The following is a 21,797-nucleotide window of genomic DNA, read 5'->3' as shown; positions in this document are numbered from 1 at the left end:
TTCACGGGACGAATGTCTAGCGTTTCAAATAAAAAGTCCTCGGTGCGGAGGCAAGTGGCCCTTGAGTGGGCTGGGTCCCTGTGCGGCCTGGTGCGCCCATGTTATCCGTTCGCGGTGTTATTGGGACCCGGGTTTCAGCATTCGTGCTAGTGCAGTGCGCGCCCTTCCCGGTCCTCCGGTCCTCGGACAGGGATAAAAAGAGCAAAAAAAAAAAACCTCAACGAAAATCAACCTTAATCTGTGAGAAACTTGAGACTTTTATTAATTGGCGGTTTAGTTGAGTATACATGTAAGGCAGGAAATAATACATTATCTTAACTAAGTTCAAGCTCACAAATAAACTTGATGAGACTTTCACACGGACTATCATTCCAAATATGAGATCCTCCACTTGGTTTCAAATTAAGACAATTTTCATTTCCACCTTGGTTATTTGGCTCTCCTCTGCTGAAGAACTTGAAACCTTGAAGATCTTGTCCAGTTCCAGCCCAATAGAACTTCCGATTATTCGATCCCAAAACGGTGCCAGAGATCCAATAATAGTATTGCTGACCTTGACATTAAACCATTTAATTAAGTGATATGAAAATGTAGTAAAACAAACTAATAGCTCTTAGAAGTGCTCTGTTTTCGGCCTCTGTTTCAATGCTGACCAACTCCATTCCGTTTGACTTGCAAAACTTGACTGCGAAATGCAAGCTCAACTAAAATAGAGTTAAGTGAATGTTAGTAATTAAAATTAAGAGTTTTCCTCTACCTTTTCAGAACTGATGAAGTACTTTGAGCCTGGATAAAGTGACTGTAATTCTCCAGAAACGCTTGCGCCAACAGTTTTTTCAGCTAGAAACCGAAAATCCAAAATTTCAGATTGTGAAAATTGCTTGAAAAAGTACCAGCTGCCTAGTTTTTATTTCTTTAGTCCCAATTAATTATTCATTAAGCTATATTTGGGAATAAATATTACTGTAAAGAAATATATTCCAAGTAGTTTTTGAGAGTACTAAAAAGTAATATTAAAAAAAATATTGTTTTTACATGTGTGCGTAGCGGATTTCGTGACATTGTCCTTGCATTGTTGGTGCACTTGTTGAATTCTGTTTTGCAAAGAATGATCATTGGTGGTTCATATAGTACAAGCTAATGACGTTACCTCTGCTCGCAGATTTGTTCCTGCTTTTCTTCACTCTCGCGTTGGGCTCTGATTTGATTTTCACAAAGCAGTTTGTTCAGCTTCACCAACGTATAAACGCCTTTGAGTTTTTCTTCCACGATCTCTACCCTTTTATCGCACAGTGCCTCGCCCAATGCAACAACGCTTCGAATTTAATTTAATTATATTTATTGAAAATGGTGAATTCAATGGCTACTTACTCACAGCTCGAGGTCGGTTGGTCCTGGAAAATTTATTCAATTGTATTAAAAGTGTCCTATTTAACAGATTTTAATGTATTTAACTATCCCAATATCGTTGTCTAAATATTTCATGTATGAACGAAAAAAGTAACCAGAATATAGAGCGTACCTGAACTTGATTAATAGCTGCAAACGATTGAGTTGCCAGTGTCAGCAAAATCAAAATTTTCAAGTCCATGATGGAGAAGAGCTTTCCTTGGAGTAATCTAAATGTTGCCGGAGGCCTCGCTTTATATAAAGCGAGTAGGTCATATCAATGATTACACTGGGTTAAAGGCGATCAAAGCTCAAAACGTCTCTGAGATCATTTTTATCGATGCCTGTAATAGGAATGTGTAATGTTAAATTGATGTGATACAAATTAAATTAGAAAAGTACAACACAAGGAAAGAGTCACAGGAAAACAGATATATTTATGTCAAAGTTGAGATTATCCCCTTGATTAATGGTTCAATGAAATACTTGATTATATTTTCCTTGTTTTAATTTTCAGTACTCGCCAAGAACAACAATAATTCATACCTTTTTGACAGTTGGTTTTGCAAGAGTTTTTAAGAACTGCGTGGGAAAAATTATCAGAGTACTATATATAATCTAATTGCACATTAAAAGAGTAATTAATAATTCGAGAAGGGAAATTTACTCTTTTACTCATATGAATTTAAAATTAAATTGGGGGACCTAAACAATCCAACCGACTAAATTGACGATTTTTATAGGTTTCTGATAGCGAACAACTAGCGAACACGCCGCGTCCCAATAACATGGGCGCACGGGCCTCATTGGAGGCCCGTGCGCCCATGTCCTGAAAGATATTTAGAATTGCAGCAAGGGCGCCACTGGAACAGTTAATAAGTGCTAGCAACAGTAAGAAATCTTTCAAGTCCATAGCTCAATCCAACAGGGAGGTGTTATAGGTAGAGATTTCTTCAAAGATGTCTGGGACTGCTGGTGCACGTTCACTTTACATAGCAATTGACATTTTCCTTATCAATAACCAAACCTCAACCACAAATATATTTAACCACATAAAATACTTCACTTTGATATTAAAATGTTATCAAAATTTCTCGCCCTTTTAGTATGCATAAATATTATTTGGCATCAAAATGTGCTCACTGGCAATTCATCAAGGAAAACCGCACAGAGTAGTTTCACACGTTTACATAGTTGGGTTTGCCGGATATTGCGGTTGCACTCAAATTGTTCCTTTCTGGCTAATTAAATCAAAATATGTGTTTGCTCTTATAGAAAAGGAAAACCACGTAGTTATATTAAGATTGGTTGGTTGCTGCGGTAACCCTTTAGTTGCTGAGCCAAACTTTTGCTTGAATTATTCAAATGCAAATAATATTGAACTGAATAAACTAGTCAAATATTTTATAGTGCGCAAATTATGCAAATTTCGAGCATAAACAACGTTTTCACAATTATTGTTTGTGAAAAACAATATTTCTCGCTTTTTAATGAACAGTTTTTAAAAAATATTTTATCTCCATATGATTTGAAAAGCGGAGGTAAAATTTATAAAGAACTCAAAATGTTTCAGGTTTCCTTTTTCAAGTTGGTTCACTCGGCACAACATTCTCTTTCAGAAAATCACATAATATTTGGATATTAAGTAAAAAAATTTACATTTTTCAGTTAAAAGGCTAAATTTTAACAGTAGCAATGTGTTGATTGCACTTAAAATACAGTTAAATTTAAAAAAAAATATTAAAATAGTTCTCTCATAAAGTCTGAAATTGACAGCATTGGTCATAGTCGTCCATCCTCAGTCCTCAGTCATTCTCATGCAGAGTTTAGACATCAATGGTAATCTTTAGTTTCAACTGACATTATTACAGAAGTGGTTGAACGTTCACTAAATAAAAATAATATCATTTCTATAAATTTAACGGCTTATATCTGTGCAACATATCGTTCCAGAAATTATGCTCGCTATCATTCGTAATAACTTCGTTCCCTGATAACGGAGGAGAAAGCAAACGCATTTATCATCATCTTAATCCAATTTATCTCTCTTGAGGATAATATATGATAACTTGAAAGAGAAATTAGTTGCCGGATGCGTGTGTGAGTGCGTGTTCAAGTCAATTCAATATTTTAACAGCGCGAGAGCAGCTAATTTTAAGCGCTCACAAAGGAAACGCGCGCATGAATTAATAACATGCTTCTGCACTCAGCTGGAAATGGTTTCCTGAAATTCAGGCGGCGTTTCTCTCAAAGGATACTCTCAAATGCAGCAAAATTCCACTTGATTGGGCTGAATTATTTTCCGGCCGCGCCTGCAGCGCTTATCCTGCGCTTGATCGAAGAAAAACAAATCGAAACGCGGAGAACGTGGGACACTTTAGACTACACACACACACAAAACCCCCACCAAGGGTACGTTTTGCATCAACTGGGCTGCTTTTCTATTTTGCGGCTCTCGCACGTCCTGGGAGGAACATACATCTCGCCAGCTGCCTGCCAGGCCTGCACACGACGTACAGGACGCATTTTCGCTTCTTGGGTATTTGCGCGAGGAGCGTGGAAAAGTTTGTGCGCGGCTTACACGAACGCGGAAACGGCATCAGTTCGTCTTATTTCCACTCGCGGACGTTTCAAAATGCAACTCTTGCTTTTCGCCTTTGTGAACTCTTTTCCTTTGATGTTTTTTTCCTCGTTGGAATTTTTGAGTTTTGTTTGGAAACGAAACGCTCGGCACGTCACCCTTTCATCGGGCGAGGAAAGGAATCAAGTGACGGATAAAACAACACACTCTGCCATCTGGGCCAGCGTATTCTGTGGAATTCACGGAGGAGGAGATTTATTGAGGAAGAGCCACCGTATTTTTCCTTCAACAAACTTTCTTATGTTAGAGTTTCTATTGGAAATGGGTTTCTGCGCGTTGTAATTTTTTTTAGGTCAAATAAGTTGATAAATTTTGTTCTTTTTGCCTCTCTAAAAAGTTTTATTTTTAATAGAGGATTGATACTGCAAAATGCTGGAAAACCTTTGTTGCCAATGCTAGAACTCATTCCTTAGGATTCATTTGAAGCCAAAATTGACCCAAGTAGCAATGTAAATTTTTTAGGAAAGTGGCTGAAAAGTTAGCATGCTTTTCAAATGGTGAGGACTATCTCCCTGAAGTCCTATTTTATTTCACAACAAAGAGTTGTTTTCGACAGAACTAGACGAGAGGAATCTGCCAAGAAAATGTAGTCCGAGGCGCTGTAAATTTTGGAGAAAATTGTAGCAAAGGTCCTTATTGAATTATTAAAAATTGTAGAACACATTGTTTATCGATCAACTGCTTGTTGCATCCAACAATTCAAAAATATTTGTATTGTATTGTATTATTGCACTTTATTTTATTTGCCTTATCCTACTAAAATTGTTATAAATAATGGTGCTCGCTGGAAAATTTCAATATATGAGAGGGCATTCATTTTGGACCAACTTGCAAATTTTTGACGCTTTAAAACATTTTAAACTGATTAATGAAGGAAGTTAGTTTTGACAGTCAGTTTAACGGGGGTTTTGTTCTATATTATGTAGTTGAATTTTTAATTATTTTTATGAGATGCTAATTATTGTAGGATGTTTTGACGAATTCAGGCAGTCATTCCAAGAAAACTGAGGAAGCAAAAATTCATTTTCCTTCAAATGTTTTTTTATTATAAATTATAAAGAAACTGTAACATAAAACACCTCTGTTCTAGATTTCATACTTTCTTGTAACTTGATACGATTAAAATTGAATGTTTTTGACAAAAATGATTTAACTTTCATCGTTTTATCAAAAATGTTTGAGAATGAGTTTTGATGCAAAAATTAGAATTTGCTAAAAAGTAATGCGTTTTTAAAAGTCTTGCTTGTTGCGCAGTTTTTGCAATTCTGATTGTTAGAACCCGATATTTGACAGTGGCAAAATATGTAAAAATCGAATAATTAATATTTTTCAAGTTTTGACCGTCGATATTTCGCGAAATGTTGGCAACACCACTTTGATCTACATTTTTTAAGGCTTCAAAATATGTTAAATTTGCGCGTAAAAATCTCACAACAATAAATCATTTGAGAAAAATATAAACTTTATTACAAACTACAATTTCTACCAAGACTTAAACTGCATTCACTGCAATGATTTATTCTCATTTGAATTCATTTACAAGACAAGTAGTGTAAAAAATAGATGAAAAACTAAACGTGCAGATCAAGTACTCTCCATATTTTATTTCTCGTCCATCTTTCCCAAGAAAAGAGCTGCGCATAGTAAACATCCGCACTCTCGTATTTTCTTGTCGTTGGAAAAGGGCTTTCATTTTGCAAAAATGCAAATCTCTTTTGCATTCATCATCATCATTTATTTCAAAATGTAATATTTAAATGAGTAAATCTGAATAAAACAAATTACATTCAGCAGAGTTAAACGCTCTCCACAAATGAATTATTAACCGGGAATACGAATGCATTTTATTCCTTTTAATGAAATTAGTTATTTTACGCTGCTGCGGAGGAGCTCTAATTTTTTTTTATTATTTTGAAAAGGAATTTTCTGCGCTAACGACGCAACACACAGAGCAGTTTCCACTTCATGCAGGTCTCTCTTTCTTTCATCCTTCACCGTTGCATCACGCGCGGTGAAGCATGAATAAAAAGCAAGTAAACGAACGAGCGAGCATCGCATGAAGCTGCCCTGAATGATAAAAACGGCAGTCCTTTACAAGGCGCATACAAATAACAAATCACACGTATATATCAACGCGGCCAGCAATCGAACGATCCGAAGGCCGAGAATTGAATAATCGGCACGACTGCGCCCCGTGCACGTAGCACAGTTTCGAATTGTGTGTTGTGATTTGCGATCGCCAGCTTATGTAAACAGACTCCGAAAACACCGACGGCTGGGAGCATTGCATAAATTTCGTTTTTTGGTAGAATCATTAGGTGGCTGGAATGTAAAAGCATATCGATTTTATCGTTTTCATTTTCATTGGTAATGGAGCATCAGGAATTTCAGTCCATTTTAATGAAAATGTCCACCAGTTTTAGTCGTCGTTATTACTAAAGAGCGAATAATGACTGTGAGTGCTTTCCAACATCTTTTTCATTTTATAGGTCCTGATCAAAATTAACTGTTATTCTAAACACAAAAACATTCCTAATGTTTTGCATGTTATTTCGTGCTTCGTAAAATAAAGGTTTTATCAAAATTATATATTTAATAATATTATGAGTATTCGCTAAGGTAATATAATATAATGAATTAATGAAATGCATTTCCAAATTTTATTAACTGTGAAAGTTGCGTATAATGAAACTGTTTGACGTCACTTTTTTTAATATTTTTTCTTTAAAATTATATTTTAAATTATTTATTACAATTAGTTTGGTCAAAATCGGCTAAAAGTAATAATTAAAAAGAAAGAATTCAAATTATTAAAATTAATTTTTTTTTAATTAAGTGTTTTTCTTCCAAAAGTACAAAACTATTTTCCTTAAATTTAAAATTAATCTATTTCTGAAGTAAATAATAACAAAATTGGCTTAAAATAAATTAAAAATTCATTTTATTTATGGAAGGAATTAGAAAGGAAGGTGATTAAAACACAGCTCTAATATTTTTTTTGTTAAATCAATAACGTCTTATCAGTCTGTGCGTTTATAGCAATGCAGAAAGTACTGCATAATTTTTTTATCTTCATCATTTAGGTTATTAACTTAATTTAAATAGCATTAAATTAATTTATTTGTTTTCATATCTTTCGTCATGTATATAAGGTCTTCCTTATTCATTAGTTCGTTTAAATGTGCTGAAAATTTATTTTTTGAGACGGCTTTTATTGAGGAAAATATCAAATAATGCAAGAGAATTACGAGTGTTGGAATGGAACGGTGTTTAGAAGTTAGAAAATTGGCTAAATCAAATTGTAAACAATACCTTTTGAAATGAGAAACTCACAAATATCCAATTTATAAATTTAAAAACCAATTTTTGGGCGGAAAATCAGTCTTTTAATATAAAATCTGCAGAGAAAAAATCTCATAGCTTTCAGGAAGAATATTTTTGTTGTCAAGGCGAAAAAACCGAGGAGCTCTCAAATTTTGCTCGCTAATTAAAATGGGCGGCATGTATATATAAATCACATAAAAACCGTTATCAGCGGAAACGTTGATGGCCCCCCGAGGGACGCCCAGGGACTCTGGGAGTCTTTTGCAGTCGAGCAGGAAAGCAGGCGAGCTACTGCTCTCTCTCGAAATGTTGATTGCTGAACCTTTTTTATGTGGCGGGGCACCATTTGGAAAATGGTACGCAGTAAAATAAGTTGCAGAGGCGAGTTGAGCAAAAAAAACAGATTATGCCGAAAAAGGGCTGGATTCGTTGTGAGATAGAACACGCGCGCACGTCATACGCCGCATCCTATTATTAAACCGGGAGTACGTGCGAATTCGGGCAGAAGGCCACTCGTAACGCTCCCCATTTTCGGATTTGCATCTGCCGGTCGGAGTTTGATTTGTTTCTCTCGCCTGTTCGGTTTCCCGCGGCGGCGGCAACGACGACGACGAGTAGGAGTCGGAGTCGGGCGCGCGTATAAATGGAGAGCGGGGCCTTGGGACAAGAGGAGTAGCTTTTCATTTGAACCTGCTAGTGCCAATTTGGAGTGAGAGCTGAGTTGATTGTGTTTCTAATTCATACCTGCTTGCTCCTTCCGTCCGCAACGAAGAGAAGATGAAACTCGTCTTGATTAACGTGAGTCGCAAGAAGTTCGGGACTTCTCCGCATACAATTATTATTACTTGAACTGATTTGAATTTAATTACTTGGTACGGGCAGCAGCGATCCGATTTCCTTTGATTATAACTTTCAGCGGAGAATCGAGGCTTTAATGGCGTAATTAGAACGCAACTTTTAATTGGAAACCATAGATAATTTATTATATTTCTAAAAAAAATGCGGAAGTGTTATAGGTGAGCTTATAACTATTTGAAATTTAATATGCCAGAAAAATTACATTCAATTATAGCACCAAAAGAATTTCATAGTGAAGCTCTTCCAGGCTGTGTTTGTAAACTTTGTGATAAGAGCATGGATTTCTATCACTTTTTAAGCTGTGACAAGAACCAGATGAGTCTGACCCAGGCAGCAAAATTACCTGCCAAATGACTGACCTGACAATTATCTGTTATATAATATAATCTGTTGTACACAAATAGGTGTTTAATAAACGAAATTAAATTATAGCACCAAAGAAAGCGGCCAATTTTTCTATAGTTTAAAAATGGCAAGAAATTTTGTTTTGCAGAGTATCAACGTACTGAGAGAATTTTCTTAATATTTTGGGAGGTTATGTCTTTGAATAAAATTTAAAAATCAAGGTAAATTTAAATGTTTACAATATTTATAGGTGGTAGTTTTGGCGCGGAACGAACACGCCAATTGGTGGCATTGCGGCAATATCCAGTAACTTCTCACTAAGAAACAAAGATTTCAGTGTCGCAAAAATCGCTCAAAAATTAAAATTGAACCCTTTGCTGGCCAGATCCGCAGCCTCAGCGATGTGGTATTAAGTAGATTGATCTAAATCCTGTAATTGAATCCAAAATATCTAAATAAATATTTTGTTTGAGCTACCTCATGTTGAGAGACTTAAAATACAGTGAAAAAGCAAGCTAAAAATATAAATTAGATTACTATAGTAAATCTTTTGGGTTACTCGATAGAGGAAACTAGTGTAAATTATAGTGGGTTTATTTAGCAAAGCAGATTCAGCAACTCTCACTTGTTGGAAGCGCTGGGTTGACTAGACGCAGACGGCCAAGTTCAAGTTGGATAAGGCCCGCAGGCGTTGACACGAGCCGCGCCGACATGGTTCCATTTACTGTGTATATATAAACACGCGAGTTTAGTGCTCCTGCCCCAACTCACTCAAAACAATCGCGCTGCTGACAAACCGGGCGGTGAAAGTGTCTCGGTTTACTTTTAACGTTCAAATCCTCTTTGCTTGGATTAAAGGCGCTTGAAATCTTTGCCCGGCCTTTCCTTTTATTCGCATATAAAGAGATGTGTGCTCTAAATCTGTTATCGATCCACAGGCTCTTCTGCTGCTGGCACTCGGCGCGTGCCTTATTTCCGCATTCCCTTCGCCGGACAGCGCGGGAATCGTCGAGAGAGTAAATGGACTCGCTTATGGTAAAAACAGACTTTTATTATTTGTATAAGAAACACGTGGCGATAAAGATTATGTTAAATGATGCTGTATATGTACAAAAATGTCGAGGGCTAGGTCTCCAGGGTGCCTAGCCTACGTAGCAGCCCTTGGGGTAGTAATCATCTTTCGGCAAGTCGTTGCGCGTGGCGTTGAACGCGTACTCCACTCCCTTTTCCCTCATGAGACACAGGAAAGCGTGGCTTGGCCTCAGTGACTTGAATTTGACAATTTCCATATCGACTCTGAAAATGCATTTTCATTTTAATTATTTAATTTAGAATATTTGTCTACAATCGTCACAGAACCCTGAAGCGAATCTTGCAATTTTAAGCAATTCGTACCGCACATTAAAATACCTATATATTTGACAAAAATGTAGAGCAGAGTTTTTTTGGGGGTTGGGATTGAGCTTTTTTTCAAGTTTTCTGGTTGAATTTTTCATCTCAAAAATATATATTGGTCCGTTTCTAGTCCTAAATTTTAATACAAAAGTTATTTTCATTGCAAATTTTCAGAAAAATCCAATTAATAGCCTTTCTAAATTTAAATAAATTCTCTTAATATTAAACCAATGCCAAAATTTTTACGATTTTCGTAGAAAATCAAATTCAAAAGTTTATATTTTCAGATGGTAAATAAACACTGCTTGCTTATTTTTCATAAAGAAAAAAAGTCCCTCTAAGTAAGGTTTACCACCGTTCAATAATTGATCTTGGAAAGAGGAATTAAATAGCTAATGATATTGAATTGAAAAATTGCATTAATATTTTTGCTTGACTTTTCCTTTCAATTTAAAAAGTATTGACACTGCGTATCTCCGATAAATCTAAGTTTCCAGGTGAATAAACTAATCTGTAACGGATTCTAACTAAATCAAACTGGACTTTGAGGTGGATCTGTAATTATTTTGTTTGCCACCCGCAACGCAAAAAGGCATAAAAATAATTTTTAATTTTTGGCTCTATCAGGATCAAGAAGTATTACGGTGAGCAAAAGTGAATGCAATACTAGAACACAAAAATCCAAAAGAAATTATGCATTAGATGTAATTGAGAAAACACGCTCTATTATTTAATAATCTGGACAATTCGATATGAGAAAGATGGATTTATCAATTCCACCAATGAATAGGGTAAATTATTTATTTACTAATTACATGACAAATCTAAATTATTGAAAGTAAAATTATTATATTCAAAATATTTTTAAACTGGAACTTAAATTTTGAAAATAAATAACAATTAGTTTTTATTATAATAAAAGTATAAAACATGTAAAAATATTTTAAATTAAAGTATCTAATATTTTACTACCGAAAATTCTTACCTAGGTGCATATTCCTTCATCAACAGTCCAATTTCCTTTGCCTTCTCTCCGACGAAATTATCATATTCCCTTGCAGTCCTGAGCCTCTCGAGCTGCTCCAGGCTCATGATCTTGCCCGTGACCAGGACTATTCTCCTGTTCCTCCCCTTTTTAGAGATCTCGTGCTCAAGACTGGCGAATCCTTGCGCGTGACTGCTGTTGAAGTCCGTGAGGTCGACCTCGATGGCGTTGAAGTGGACGCCGGTGTACCTGGTGGTCTTGCTGTTGTCAGAGAAGACCTGGTGCGAGTGGCCGTCGATGGGGGCGATCGTCTTCTTGTGCACGTTGCACGGCAGAATGCTGAAGAGCCCTTTGTAGCGGCACTGCACGTGGCTGCTCACGATTTTCATTGTCTGAAAAATTGCACATTATGCGTGAGCAGCTCATTGCACTAAAAAAAGATGAGATGCAATGGTGAAAGTTGGCGTCATTTTTCTCTCTACTGCCGCGTATTCACCTTCTGGGAATATTTTTATTGCTAATGTAAACTGTCGTGTTCAAGGTTTCTACGCGTAAAATTATGCGTCGAGATTTACGAGTTGCGAGTGTACGTGTATACAGACCCGTTTTTAATTAAAGAGGATTGATACAACAGGGCATCTGTTAATTATCTTTTGTGCGATCTCTTGCAGTTTTTTTATCTCTAAAATGTTCAAGGAGAGAAATAAAACCATTTAAAATTTAGATTTTGGCGATTTCCCCAAAGAAATGCAGATGTTGCTGATTTAATTCTTCCTGTCACGATTCACGATCTGTATCATTGCATGAGGGGGTTTTCCTTGTTAGTGAAATCAGTCATTTAGAAATGTGGGGATTTAAAGGTAGTCAAATACCTGAAAAACTTCTAAATTGGTTCAAAATTGAGACTATCTTGCATGGATGCCTAAGTTTTGAACAAAAATAAAAATTTCTAGATTATAAAATAGACGAAAGCTATTTTAAATGTCATATATTTTTAGACTATTAATTTCCACGGAAAATATTATACAAGCCAGGCACTGTTGGTTTTGATACAATTTAGACGCTTTTAAATGGTTTTGGCAGTTTTAAACGCGGATTTAGATAGTTGAAAGTTCATTGAACTTAAATTAAATTAAAGCAGCATCATCCGTATGCCTATTTGATAATTCCGCGATCAAGAAAAATAACTACACTCTAAAATTCAAATTCTTATCACTGAACCAGTCAAAATTTTATAAAACCTTGTGGAAAGAAACAATATAACATCGATGATAAATACGATTTGAGCAAATTTCCTAAATTTTGATGTTTTTGTAGTTGATTCACGTTGGTATCTTTACAAGTGTGTGCTGGAAATTCTCCTTTTAAAGCTTTTAGAGAAATAAATCCCGATTTCCAGCCCAGATTAACCTGCGCAAATTTTGGCTTTGACCCAAACCACTCAGAAAGTAATCAACATTAATTTAAAAGGAATTTTCTTTAATCAAGCTGTATCAATCCACTTTATAACAAACCGCTCATATTCCACATTCAACTCAACGAGGTGTAAATTTATGTAAGTGGCACCTTTGTTTTTCCGACGCCTGGTCCCCCGAGCAGGAAGATGGCCTTGAGCTGGGGTGTGTCTTCCTGATTAGAGCTGGCGCCATCCTTCAAGGTCCACTGCAGCGAGTTGATTAGTTGCGTGGTGGTGCTCCGCTGGCCGTGCACTTTTTCCTCCATTTGCTCCTTGATGCCGGGCAGGTCCCATTCGATCGTGGCAGGCATGGCGAACGCGTCGCACCAATTTTTCGAGTAGACCGCCGCGAGAATCGCAAATACCGCCATCACGCTCACGGACATCGCCAGCCGCCAGCTTGCCTCCTTCAAACCTTCCATTTTTTGAAATTCAAATAACAGATCGAATTCGCGAATGGTAGTCAGATTTGCTTCCAACAATTAACTATATTCCAAGACTTTATGTATTTGAAAAAGCTAACAATGAACAGTTTACATTGCTTTATTTAGTTGGCAAAGTGGTCTGTTGAATTTTTTATGTGTTGCCATTAGAGGTCTTAGGGCGGCGGCTGGTGGGGCCGGCCTAGCGTTTACCCGGAGGCGGCAACTGGCCATTTTCACCAGCGGCTGACAATATTTTAAACGTGAAGTTTGATAGTGCATAACGATCCGAAGCGCCGGAAGACGGAATACATTTTTTCTCCTTTGTGACCCTTTTTGAACGGTGACCGGCGCGGCCCAAAATTTGCCTGCTGGCACGGCGTAGCGCAGCCGGCTGAGACCTCTAGTTGCTATTAATCCTCTACAAAATGCAATTAGTCAAATCAAGACTTATACATAGTAACAGTTATATTTCAGATTTTGCCTAATTTGTCCAAAACATCTAACGGTTTGTCAGGGATTTTTCGCTTGATTTCGATTCCTCTCGACGCGATCTATCCAACAGTGTGTGATTTATGGCGGTACATTTTTTTCCTGATGAAATAAATCTTGATTCTTGAATCGGAAACAGTGCTCGCCGCTTAATTAGCATTCACACTTTGATGCCGATTTCCTCAGAAATTAAATTTAAACTCTGTTATCAATTTTAAGAAATATCTTTAAGCAATTATGGAAATTATGAAAAGATCCACTTGTAACTTAACAATGGACATTGCTACAGTTCAAGCTCAAACTTTGCCTTTATATATTTCCTGCAAAAATTTAAACATATTTTAAAGCCTGATTTCAATTCCTGTCGTTGAGATCTACCGAATGGTGAGTGTAACTTTTTGTAAAAACTATTTTTTTAGATATAAAATAAGATTTCTGATAAGTGAGACTCTAAAATAATAAAAAAATTGTCTTATATTATGTAAAGTGGTAGTCAGGATGATTTTGGATTTAACTCATTCTTAATAGTTTATTTTTTGCATTAGCAACATTACGCCCCTCGGAGATTTTCAGCATGATAACGATCATAAATGTTTAACCAAACACAATATTTGCAATATATTTTAAATAATTTCATACAAACTGTTAATTTTATATTTATAAATTGCTATATACTAATTAAACACATTTATTTTATTTTTACTCAATTAAGTGTTTAATAAGCAATTAATTTTATTTTATAAGTAATAAAATAAACATAAGTTTAATTTATTTTATATTAAATATATATAATAGCATTAAAAATCATTTATTTTAGCATATGGCCGTATACAATTTTCTTAACTCATAGTTTATGTAACTGAAAATAATTTTATATATTATGTGAGTTACGAGCAATAATTGAATATTTAAAAATTAAATACAGGAATTTGCTTGGTAAATATAAATGTGTCCATAAGAACAGTTATTAGTATTAAGATAAACCATTAAAATATGGTGTCAATAATATTCTTATTAGCAGCCTAGCAGGTAATCAATAAAAATGAGAAGTTTTCTACGTCAAGCATAATTCACAAATAACGCTCACAATCAGTTGCAAGGCAATTTTGGCATATTATGTTCCCATTTAAAAATCGCGCAAAATAATCTGCAGATCCGGAACTACTTTAGCCGAGCACAAAAAAATAATATGTGGAATTTAAACTCCTCTTCAACTTGCTGATTTACTGTGCACAAACGCAGGATTACGCGGAAACTGAGAAAATAGTGTGGTGCAAATCAGCGCTCAAGAAGGCCGACTGTCGCGTAACTCGCTAATGTTGGGCTATATTTTAACTTTTCAGGCGGCATTCCGTACGGCAGCGTGTCCGGAGCTCTCGGCCAAGGTGCGCAAGGGAATCTTCAGGCTCGCGGCGGCCCAGCACGCACTCACACACTCACCGCGAGAAGACCTGTCTACGGCGTCAAGGGCGGCAAAAAACCGATCAGGGCGCCTCAATTCTAAAAAGAATAATATATATATAAAAAAACTTTGACGTGTCCCAAATGTGTCCAGTGTTAGATGATAAGTGTTTATACCAAAATAATGTTTAATTTCAACGAACAGGATATGGATTTGTGTAAGAAAGAGCTTAAGTTAGGTTTAAATAAAAGAAAACATGAAAACACGGTTTGGTCGTAAATTTTATTTAAAAGTGAAGGACTCGCCTGCTTTTTTTCTAAATCAGCTTTCATGAATGCTGCAATTACACCAGTGGAACAGGGTAAAAGAGGAGTAACAGTAAGCACTCGCGCGGCTTATTGTGCACGAGCAGCCGCGTGTCGCGCTATTTTATTGCAATTTTGCGCTCGCCGCGCGCTCGAGCTCGAGCCGTCTCGGCGGCAAATTAATCAGTCTCGGCAAAAGGTAAAGGTTACACTGTGGTGCAGAATAAATTCAAGAATTAGCTCTGCTGATATATCGTTTAGCCTTCGAATGCGACCAGGCCGAACGCCAAATGGCGCACAGTTAAGCCTCGTATAAATCATTTTCCGCGCTTGCAGAAAATCCTAGATCACCTCGTCCCGAGTCATTCCCACCCCGCATTCCTCTGCAACAAAAAACACGGAACTCGCTTTAAAATCAAGTTCGTGCCCGAGTAAAAGTCAAAGGTAAGAGGAGTCACAGGACCGGCTAATGAATGCGGAGACGACACGCGCACACGTAATTTTAAAAAATGAATTTATAAATTCTTCTTCCATACCTGCGTCGCAAAAGGGCTAGTTATTAATGCTCTCGCAGCTTTTGACGCCACACCTGCGCAAAAATTGCTTTTTTTTAATTCAGAATAATTCTAGAGTGGGGAATTTTCCTCTTAAAATAATTTTTCACCAGCTCTTTAACAGATGGGACAAATTTGCGAATAAATCTGGTAAAATGAGAGCCAATTTTTGTATTCGATTTTTGGCTTAACAAAATAATAAGTGGTGTCGGTTTCAAAAGCAATTTTAGGGGAATATTTTGACCATTTTCCCGGATATTATTTTAGGAGAAAACTTTACAGCATTTTTGGCTTCACATAAAAAATCAGAAAGGTTGGATTCAGGTGTTTTCGTTGAAATAAAAATGAAATTTAATATCCCAGAATTTTTTTTTCTTTGGTATAAAAAAATAATTTAACATTTCTCGCTCTAAGATCCAGAATTTTAAAAGAATCTGACTGGTTTAACCGTATAACAGATTTTTGAAAAATTGCAACCAAAATTTCAAATGGGATCGTGATGTTTCAGAAATGCGCTGCATAGTTTTTAGACGTTATATGCGGCTTTAGGTTGATTAAAACTGATCAAACTCTTGCTTGAATTCCATAAGAGCAAGTTGTTATTGATTATTTAAATATTTAGAGGTTATTAGACTTATCTGAGCCTTGCCAGAACATTGATTAGTATTTATTCCCAGCTTGGACAAGAGGAACGAGCCAGTATTGATTTAATTTGACATTTTACTTTTTTAAAACAAAAAATATACAGTTTTTAACGTTTATAAGATGAAATAATTAGTGTTATAAATAAGGTAAAAGAAATTATTTTTATTTTAATAAATTTTAAACTGTAATAGTTTATTAATTTAAAATCTAAACAAAATAAGTAATAATATGCTATTAGGAGAAGTTGTAATTGTCACGTTTTTTGTTATGCACTCTTTTATTCATTAAAAACAAAATTTATAATTAGCTTCAGGAAAGTTTTGTTTCGTTGAGAACATCTATACTGATCTTACACACAAAACGAAAAGAGAAGTGAGTGACAATAATTTACGATCTCGTAAAATTTCTGTGTGTCTTTCATTTTTTCGATTTGGTCGTTTCTAGGTCACAAATTATTAATCAAACCAAATTGTTTACTCAAAATAATCGATGCAAGTCGGATAATATTGACAATTCTCTCATTTTAAATTCATGAATCATGAGTTCAACGCGTCAGTTTTCTGATCAGACACTAGAAAAAATATAACCTAGTAAATTAAAATGGAACCCGCGTGAAATTAATTGCAGCACCAGTTTTTCAACTCACAACAACCGCAGTGTTTGCGTCCAGTTGGATTATTTTCGGTCCATCGAGCCGGACGAGCAAATATTTATGCTCCCCTTGTGTGTGATAACTTCCCAGCGGGACCGGGACGCACTCTCACATATAATATACGCGCGGCCGGCTTTAATGTTGTAATATAAGTAATGCAGCAACTGCAACCATTACACCGCTATTATCCAACCAGTGAGAGCGCTCTCTTATAAATCAACAACTTAGCGCGGTGCACTATGTCGCGACCCTTGGCGCAATAAAATATTCAATTAAGGTAGACACTGCACGATAAATAAAAGTTTTATAGCAAGCCACATAGGATGCCTACTCATCATTATTTGCAACAAAGTGCGTATATTTATTTTTACAGCGCATTTTTCAAAGGAAACGGGCCGATTGCGAAAGCGCAGAGGGAAAGAAAGTGAACTTTTCGTAACAGGAGCCGAGCGGCGCACGTCGAGAGATAAATGCAATGGGCGGTCGGAGGTCAAGACGATCGTGTCGCCAAATTCAACGTGAAAGTATCATCTCAATCATTTATACCTGGGTGTTATTTTTCAGCATTATATAATAAGTGGGAGGTCGGGAAGAAAAGTTTATTGCGGCAGAAAGAAAAATCTCCCCCCTTCTGCAGCTTCCAACTTGCAAAAAGAAGATGGGCTGAGATGCGCGAGGCTCGGGTTCGGTACATTCAAAAAGTTGCAGCATCCAGAGAAAGATCACGCACAATCCAGGTCCAATATAGAAAGTCTGCGGAGGAAGGAAGAACGCTGAAAGATGGTACGTCGTTTGTTTATTTTGTCCCAGGCCGGCTAGCGACCCCATGTTCTCAAAAATTCTCCCATACTTTGCATCGAAAAGTTTTAATTGGATCAAGTTGCTTTGGTGTACCTCATACTTTGATCAAAGGATTGCATGTTGTGTCTAATCGAGGGTGGGCGAAATTATAAATTGCGAGGGAGAGCCAGCAACTTTTCGTCAATATTTGTCGAGGGTTGGTTCATTAATATATATTGCTCCAGATTTTTGTGCAGCCTTGCGTCATATAGACACCTCGACAGCGTGAAAAGAATTTCTGTAGCCTTTAGCACCGAAAATAGCAGGAGGAAGTTTCCTAGTGAATAATTTGCATGAGAAACTAGCCTGAACCCCTCGTGGCTCTTGCTCCTTCATTTGCATAGAACAGAAGAATAATTAATGTCGATTTAATTATTTTTCTTACTTCTTTCCTTCTTGGCAAGCTCAATGCTAAATGAGAGCTTCAAAATAATTATTCGCACCGTCGTTCTTGCAAATTTTCCCTTTCCTTGAAAAATAAAAGAGACAGGTCATGGTTCTTAGCATCTGTTTAAAATAAATTGGTTCCATACTCACACCCCGAAAATTCCCCGACACGAATGAAATAAAATGAATATAAAATACATTTGCATTTTCCGTTTTTGCTACAGGCTCTGGTATGAAATGAAGTAGAGCACGTATTACTCCTTTGAGTTTTGTTTGCGTAGAGTAAATGAGTTGCAACTCCCTTTCAAAGTTGGATGATGTACAAGTAGCAGGGCAATTTCAAATAGATCGCAAGCATGTTGCTTGTTATAATGTTAAATTCTGTTTGAATATTTAATAATATTTCCAGCCAGCAACGTGTTAATGCGTTAAGCCGGTGCTTCAAAAACTTTATTTGCTCGGCGAAAGCAAGCTATAGCTAAGAGCTTTCAGAGCTTAAAGAGATTTCCACTCAATATTTAAAAGTGAATCCGTCGGCATACACTTTTCAAGTTAGGTTTTAAAGGCAGCTTAATCACCTGCGACGACAATTAAGATGTTTTTACGAGATAAGATTCCAGTGGAATTTATCCTCTTGCAGTGTCATCCAGGAGAAATGTATGTGCGTACTTTAGGTGGGTGCCACATGAAGGAGGAGTCAAAGTTCAGATACAGGCACTTAAGCCAGCATTAATCACTCTTCGTGCGATGTTAATTTTCACGCCTTTTGTCGAGTGTTTGGGCGACCAGCGGGTGACACAGCCTTGGAAGACTTATAGCCTATTTAGCCCAATTTCGTTGCAAAACATTCCATTGCCTTACGCAACGCCGTTCGGAGAGATTGCACGAGCCGAGTTGATATTTATCTATCGAGTAATAAAAATACAAATTAATCACCAACAAAAAAGACGTTATGTCTCTCTCCTGACGCACCTGGTGCACGGAGGCTGATGGGTCGTTATATGTTTGCTTTGTCGTCGAGCATAAATTTCACATTTGTGTTTTCACTTGTCTATAAATGCGGAGAGTTGTTTTGATTGGCAATATTTTATCTATTTTAATACTTCATAGCCTGTTGGGTCTTCTTTATTGTTTCAGACTGACCTCTGGCGTCTGGTCTTGCTTCTGGCATTAATTTCCCTGTCGAATGGGATACCGGTGGACAAAACCGAGGCTGACCTGTGCACACACGCCTTCCACGGCTTTTTGTGCAACAGAAATCATAAAGCCCGAGCACCAATTCAGCCGCAGGCGTCGGTGGCAGCTCCGCGACGCATCGCACCTCAAAGGCAAGATGAGATGCCCGCTGCATCCGCCGTCAACTCTTTCCTAGACCCTACATTCTCGAGACGACCGCCGCCTCCGCCGAAAAATGATATCCAGTTATTGGCAGCGCCTGCGGCAAACGTTGACGCCAGGAAAACGAAAGAGCAAGATCTCTGCGGCCACGCGTTTCACAGCTTTTTGTGTCAAAAACCAAAACCAAACCCAATACGCCCAGAAAATTCGTTCATTGCCCCTGTGGCTGTAAAACGCGTGACCACAACCACAACCACCACGACTCCTCCACCTCCTCCTCCTCCTCAACCAGAAGTCCCTGAAGCCTCATTTGAATCTCCGAGTTTTGCTCAAGTAAATAGGATCCCCCAGCCCGCCCCTCAGAACGTGGCCCCTGTCACCTTGCCTAAGAGCCTGTGCGACCACGCCTTTCACAGCTTCCTCTGCCAAACTGGAAACAAAAGAAAAAGCACCATTAGGAAGCCCGTGGAAATTCCTGAGTCGAGCGTTTTGTTGCCGGTTGCCCTACCACCGAAGCCCAAGATAACAACGACCACAACAACTACAACTACCACTACAACACGCAAACCTACAACTACAACATTGCCACCCCAACCCCCTGTGGTTCCTGACGCGTCAATTGATAATCCAACTTTCCTCATCCCTAAAAATGTTCCGAAGCCACCACCTGAGAAACCTGTCGATCTTTGTTCTCACGCATTCCATAGCTTTTTGTGCGTGAAAAATCGTAAACCTAAGCCTTTGGAGGTGCCCGAATCGAGCGTTTTGTTGCCTGTTGCTCTTCCACCAAAGCCCAAGATAACGACGACCACTACAACTACCACTACAACACGTAAACCCACAACTACAACCAAACCTCCCCAACCTCCTGTAGTTCCTGAGGCTTCAATCGACAACCCTACATTCCTTGTTCCTAAAAATGTTCCGAAGCCACCACCTGAGAAACCTGTTGATCTTTGTTCCCACGCCTTCCACAGCTTTTTGTGCGTGAAAAATCGGAAACCTAAACCTTTGGAGGTGCCCGAATCGAGCGTTTTGCTGCCTGTAGCCCTGCCCCCAAAGCCTAGGACAACGTCGACAACCACGACTACAACAACCACCACTACTACACGCAAACCTACAACTACAACAAAAGCACCCCAACCCCCTGTTGTTCCTGAAGCTTCGATCGACAACCCCACATTCCTTGTTCCTAAAAATGTTCCGAAACCAGCACCTGAAAAACCAGTTGATCTTTGTTCCCACGCCTTCCATAGCTTTTTGTGCGTGAAAAATCGCAAACCCAAGCCTGTAGAAGTTCCCGAGTCGAGTGTTTTGCTGCCTGTTGCTCTTCCTCCCAAACCCAAACCCAGAACCACAAGCACTACCACTACTACAACGACAACCACTACAACTACCACCACCCCAAAACCAATCGAGCCAGCCCCGAGTTTCAACGTCCCAGACAGAATTTCCGCCCCGGCGCAACAAACTCTGCAAAAACTGCGTCCAGAGGACGACAAGTGCAAACACGCTTTCCACGCATTCCTTTGTAATAGTGCGCCGAAAAGGGCGAGAACGAATCAAATAGCTGCAAACTCAAATATAGACGAGAGTTCAGTACTGCTGCCCGTCTCTAGGACCACAACACCAACAACTACAACCAAACGCATCATCGTCACAACTCCAACAACGAGACGAACAACAACAACCACCACTTCCGCACCTCCTGAGCAAAATCAAATCTCTGCGTCATCCATTGATGACCCTGCACGCGTGGCTCTCGTGCAGCCGCGGCCACCACCGCAAGACCTGTGCTCTCACGCATTCCACGGTTTCCTGTGTAACAGAAATACCGCCAGAGGCAACCGCAGGCAATGAATCCGGATTGCAATATTTTGTACTCACAATGTAAAGTTAGTTAGCATAGGAATTTAATTACGGTGTCGTCACGCAGGAATGGAATTTTTATTGATTCAATAAAGCAATAATGATTGATCAATAACTATGCATTAGTTTGAATTGATGCAGCTAATGTCAACAGCATTTTATTTTTAGTATACCTCCAGGGAATTTCTAATAAATTATCTTTCCCAAGTAATATGAACATTTTGAATTAAAAAAAGAAAGTTTTTCTATCCGAAAATTGATTAAATTTTGTCAGGTGAATTTCTTGGAGTTCCTAAATTGCTAAAATTATGTCGGGGAGCGTTGTCATAGCTCAATTTTACAGCCGCTAGTAACGCGACGGTTGTATGCTGCCTTTTATTAATAAAGTTTTGTCCCTTTTTTACGATATCATCGCTCGCGCGCAGGGGGCGCGCGTACACATGCCGGCCGGGAAGGAGTTGCCCAGCCGACGCGCATTAATGGCAGCAATTTTCTCTT

At 37.9% G+C, this 21,797-nt stretch overlaps 3 protein-coding genes across 3 annotated transcripts; 1 reads left to right on the top strand and 2 right to left on the bottom strand.

The window, feature by feature from the left end:
* Positions 1 to 266: 266 nt before the first annotated feature.
* LOC135943688 (macrophage mannose receptor 1-like) lies at positions 267 to 1,606 on the bottom strand. The gene is made up of 7 exons (XM_065490349.1): positions 1,523 to 1,606; positions 1,372 to 1,394; positions 1,151 to 1,315; positions 1,036 to 1,094; positions 758 to 840; positions 605 to 704; positions 267 to 553 (listed from the first exon to the last, which is right to left on the bottom strand). The coding sequence occupies exons 1-7, from the start codon at positions 1,589 to 1,591 to the stop codon at positions 315 to 317; spliced, it is 738 nt and encodes a 245-aa protein (XP_065346421.1). The 5' UTR covers positions 1,592 to 1,606; the 3' UTR covers positions 267 to 314.
* Positions 1,607 to 9,637: 8,031 nt separating this feature from the next.
* On the bottom strand, positions 9,638 to 12,895 carry LOC135943334 (uncharacterized). The gene is made up of 3 exons (XM_065489813.1): positions 12,504 to 12,895; positions 10,938 to 11,329; positions 9,638 to 9,853 (listed from the first exon to the last, which is right to left on the bottom strand). Exons 1-3 carry the CDS (start codon positions 12,813 to 12,815, stop codon positions 9,700 to 9,702), a joined length of 858 nt encoding a protein of 285 aa, XP_065345885.1. The 5' UTR covers positions 12,816 to 12,895; the 3' UTR covers positions 9,638 to 9,699.
* A 4,615-nt stretch (positions 12,896 to 17,510) lies between these two features.
* Positions 17,511 to 21,414, top strand: LOC135942409 (mucin-2-like). The gene is made up of 2 exons (XM_065488526.1): positions 17,511 to 17,648; positions 19,230 to 21,414. Exons 1-2 carry the CDS (start codon positions 17,646 to 17,648, stop codon positions 21,288 to 21,290), a joined length of 2,064 nt encoding a protein of 687 aa, XP_065344598.1. The 5' UTR covers positions 17,511 to 17,645; the 3' UTR covers positions 21,291 to 21,414.
* The last annotated feature ends 383 nt before the right edge of the window (positions 21,415 to 21,797 follow it).

Source organism: Cloeon dipterum, chromosome 4 (genome assembly GCF_949628265.1).
Source record: "Cloeon dipterum chromosome 4, ieCloDipt1.1, whole genome shotgun sequence".
Classification (NCBI taxonomy): domain Eukaryota; kingdom Metazoa; phylum Arthropoda; class Insecta; order Ephemeroptera; family Baetidae; genus Cloeon; species Cloeon dipterum.
The sequence above is the reverse complement of the archived record's forward strand: the minus strand, read 5'-3'. Positions and strand labels throughout refer to the sequence as shown.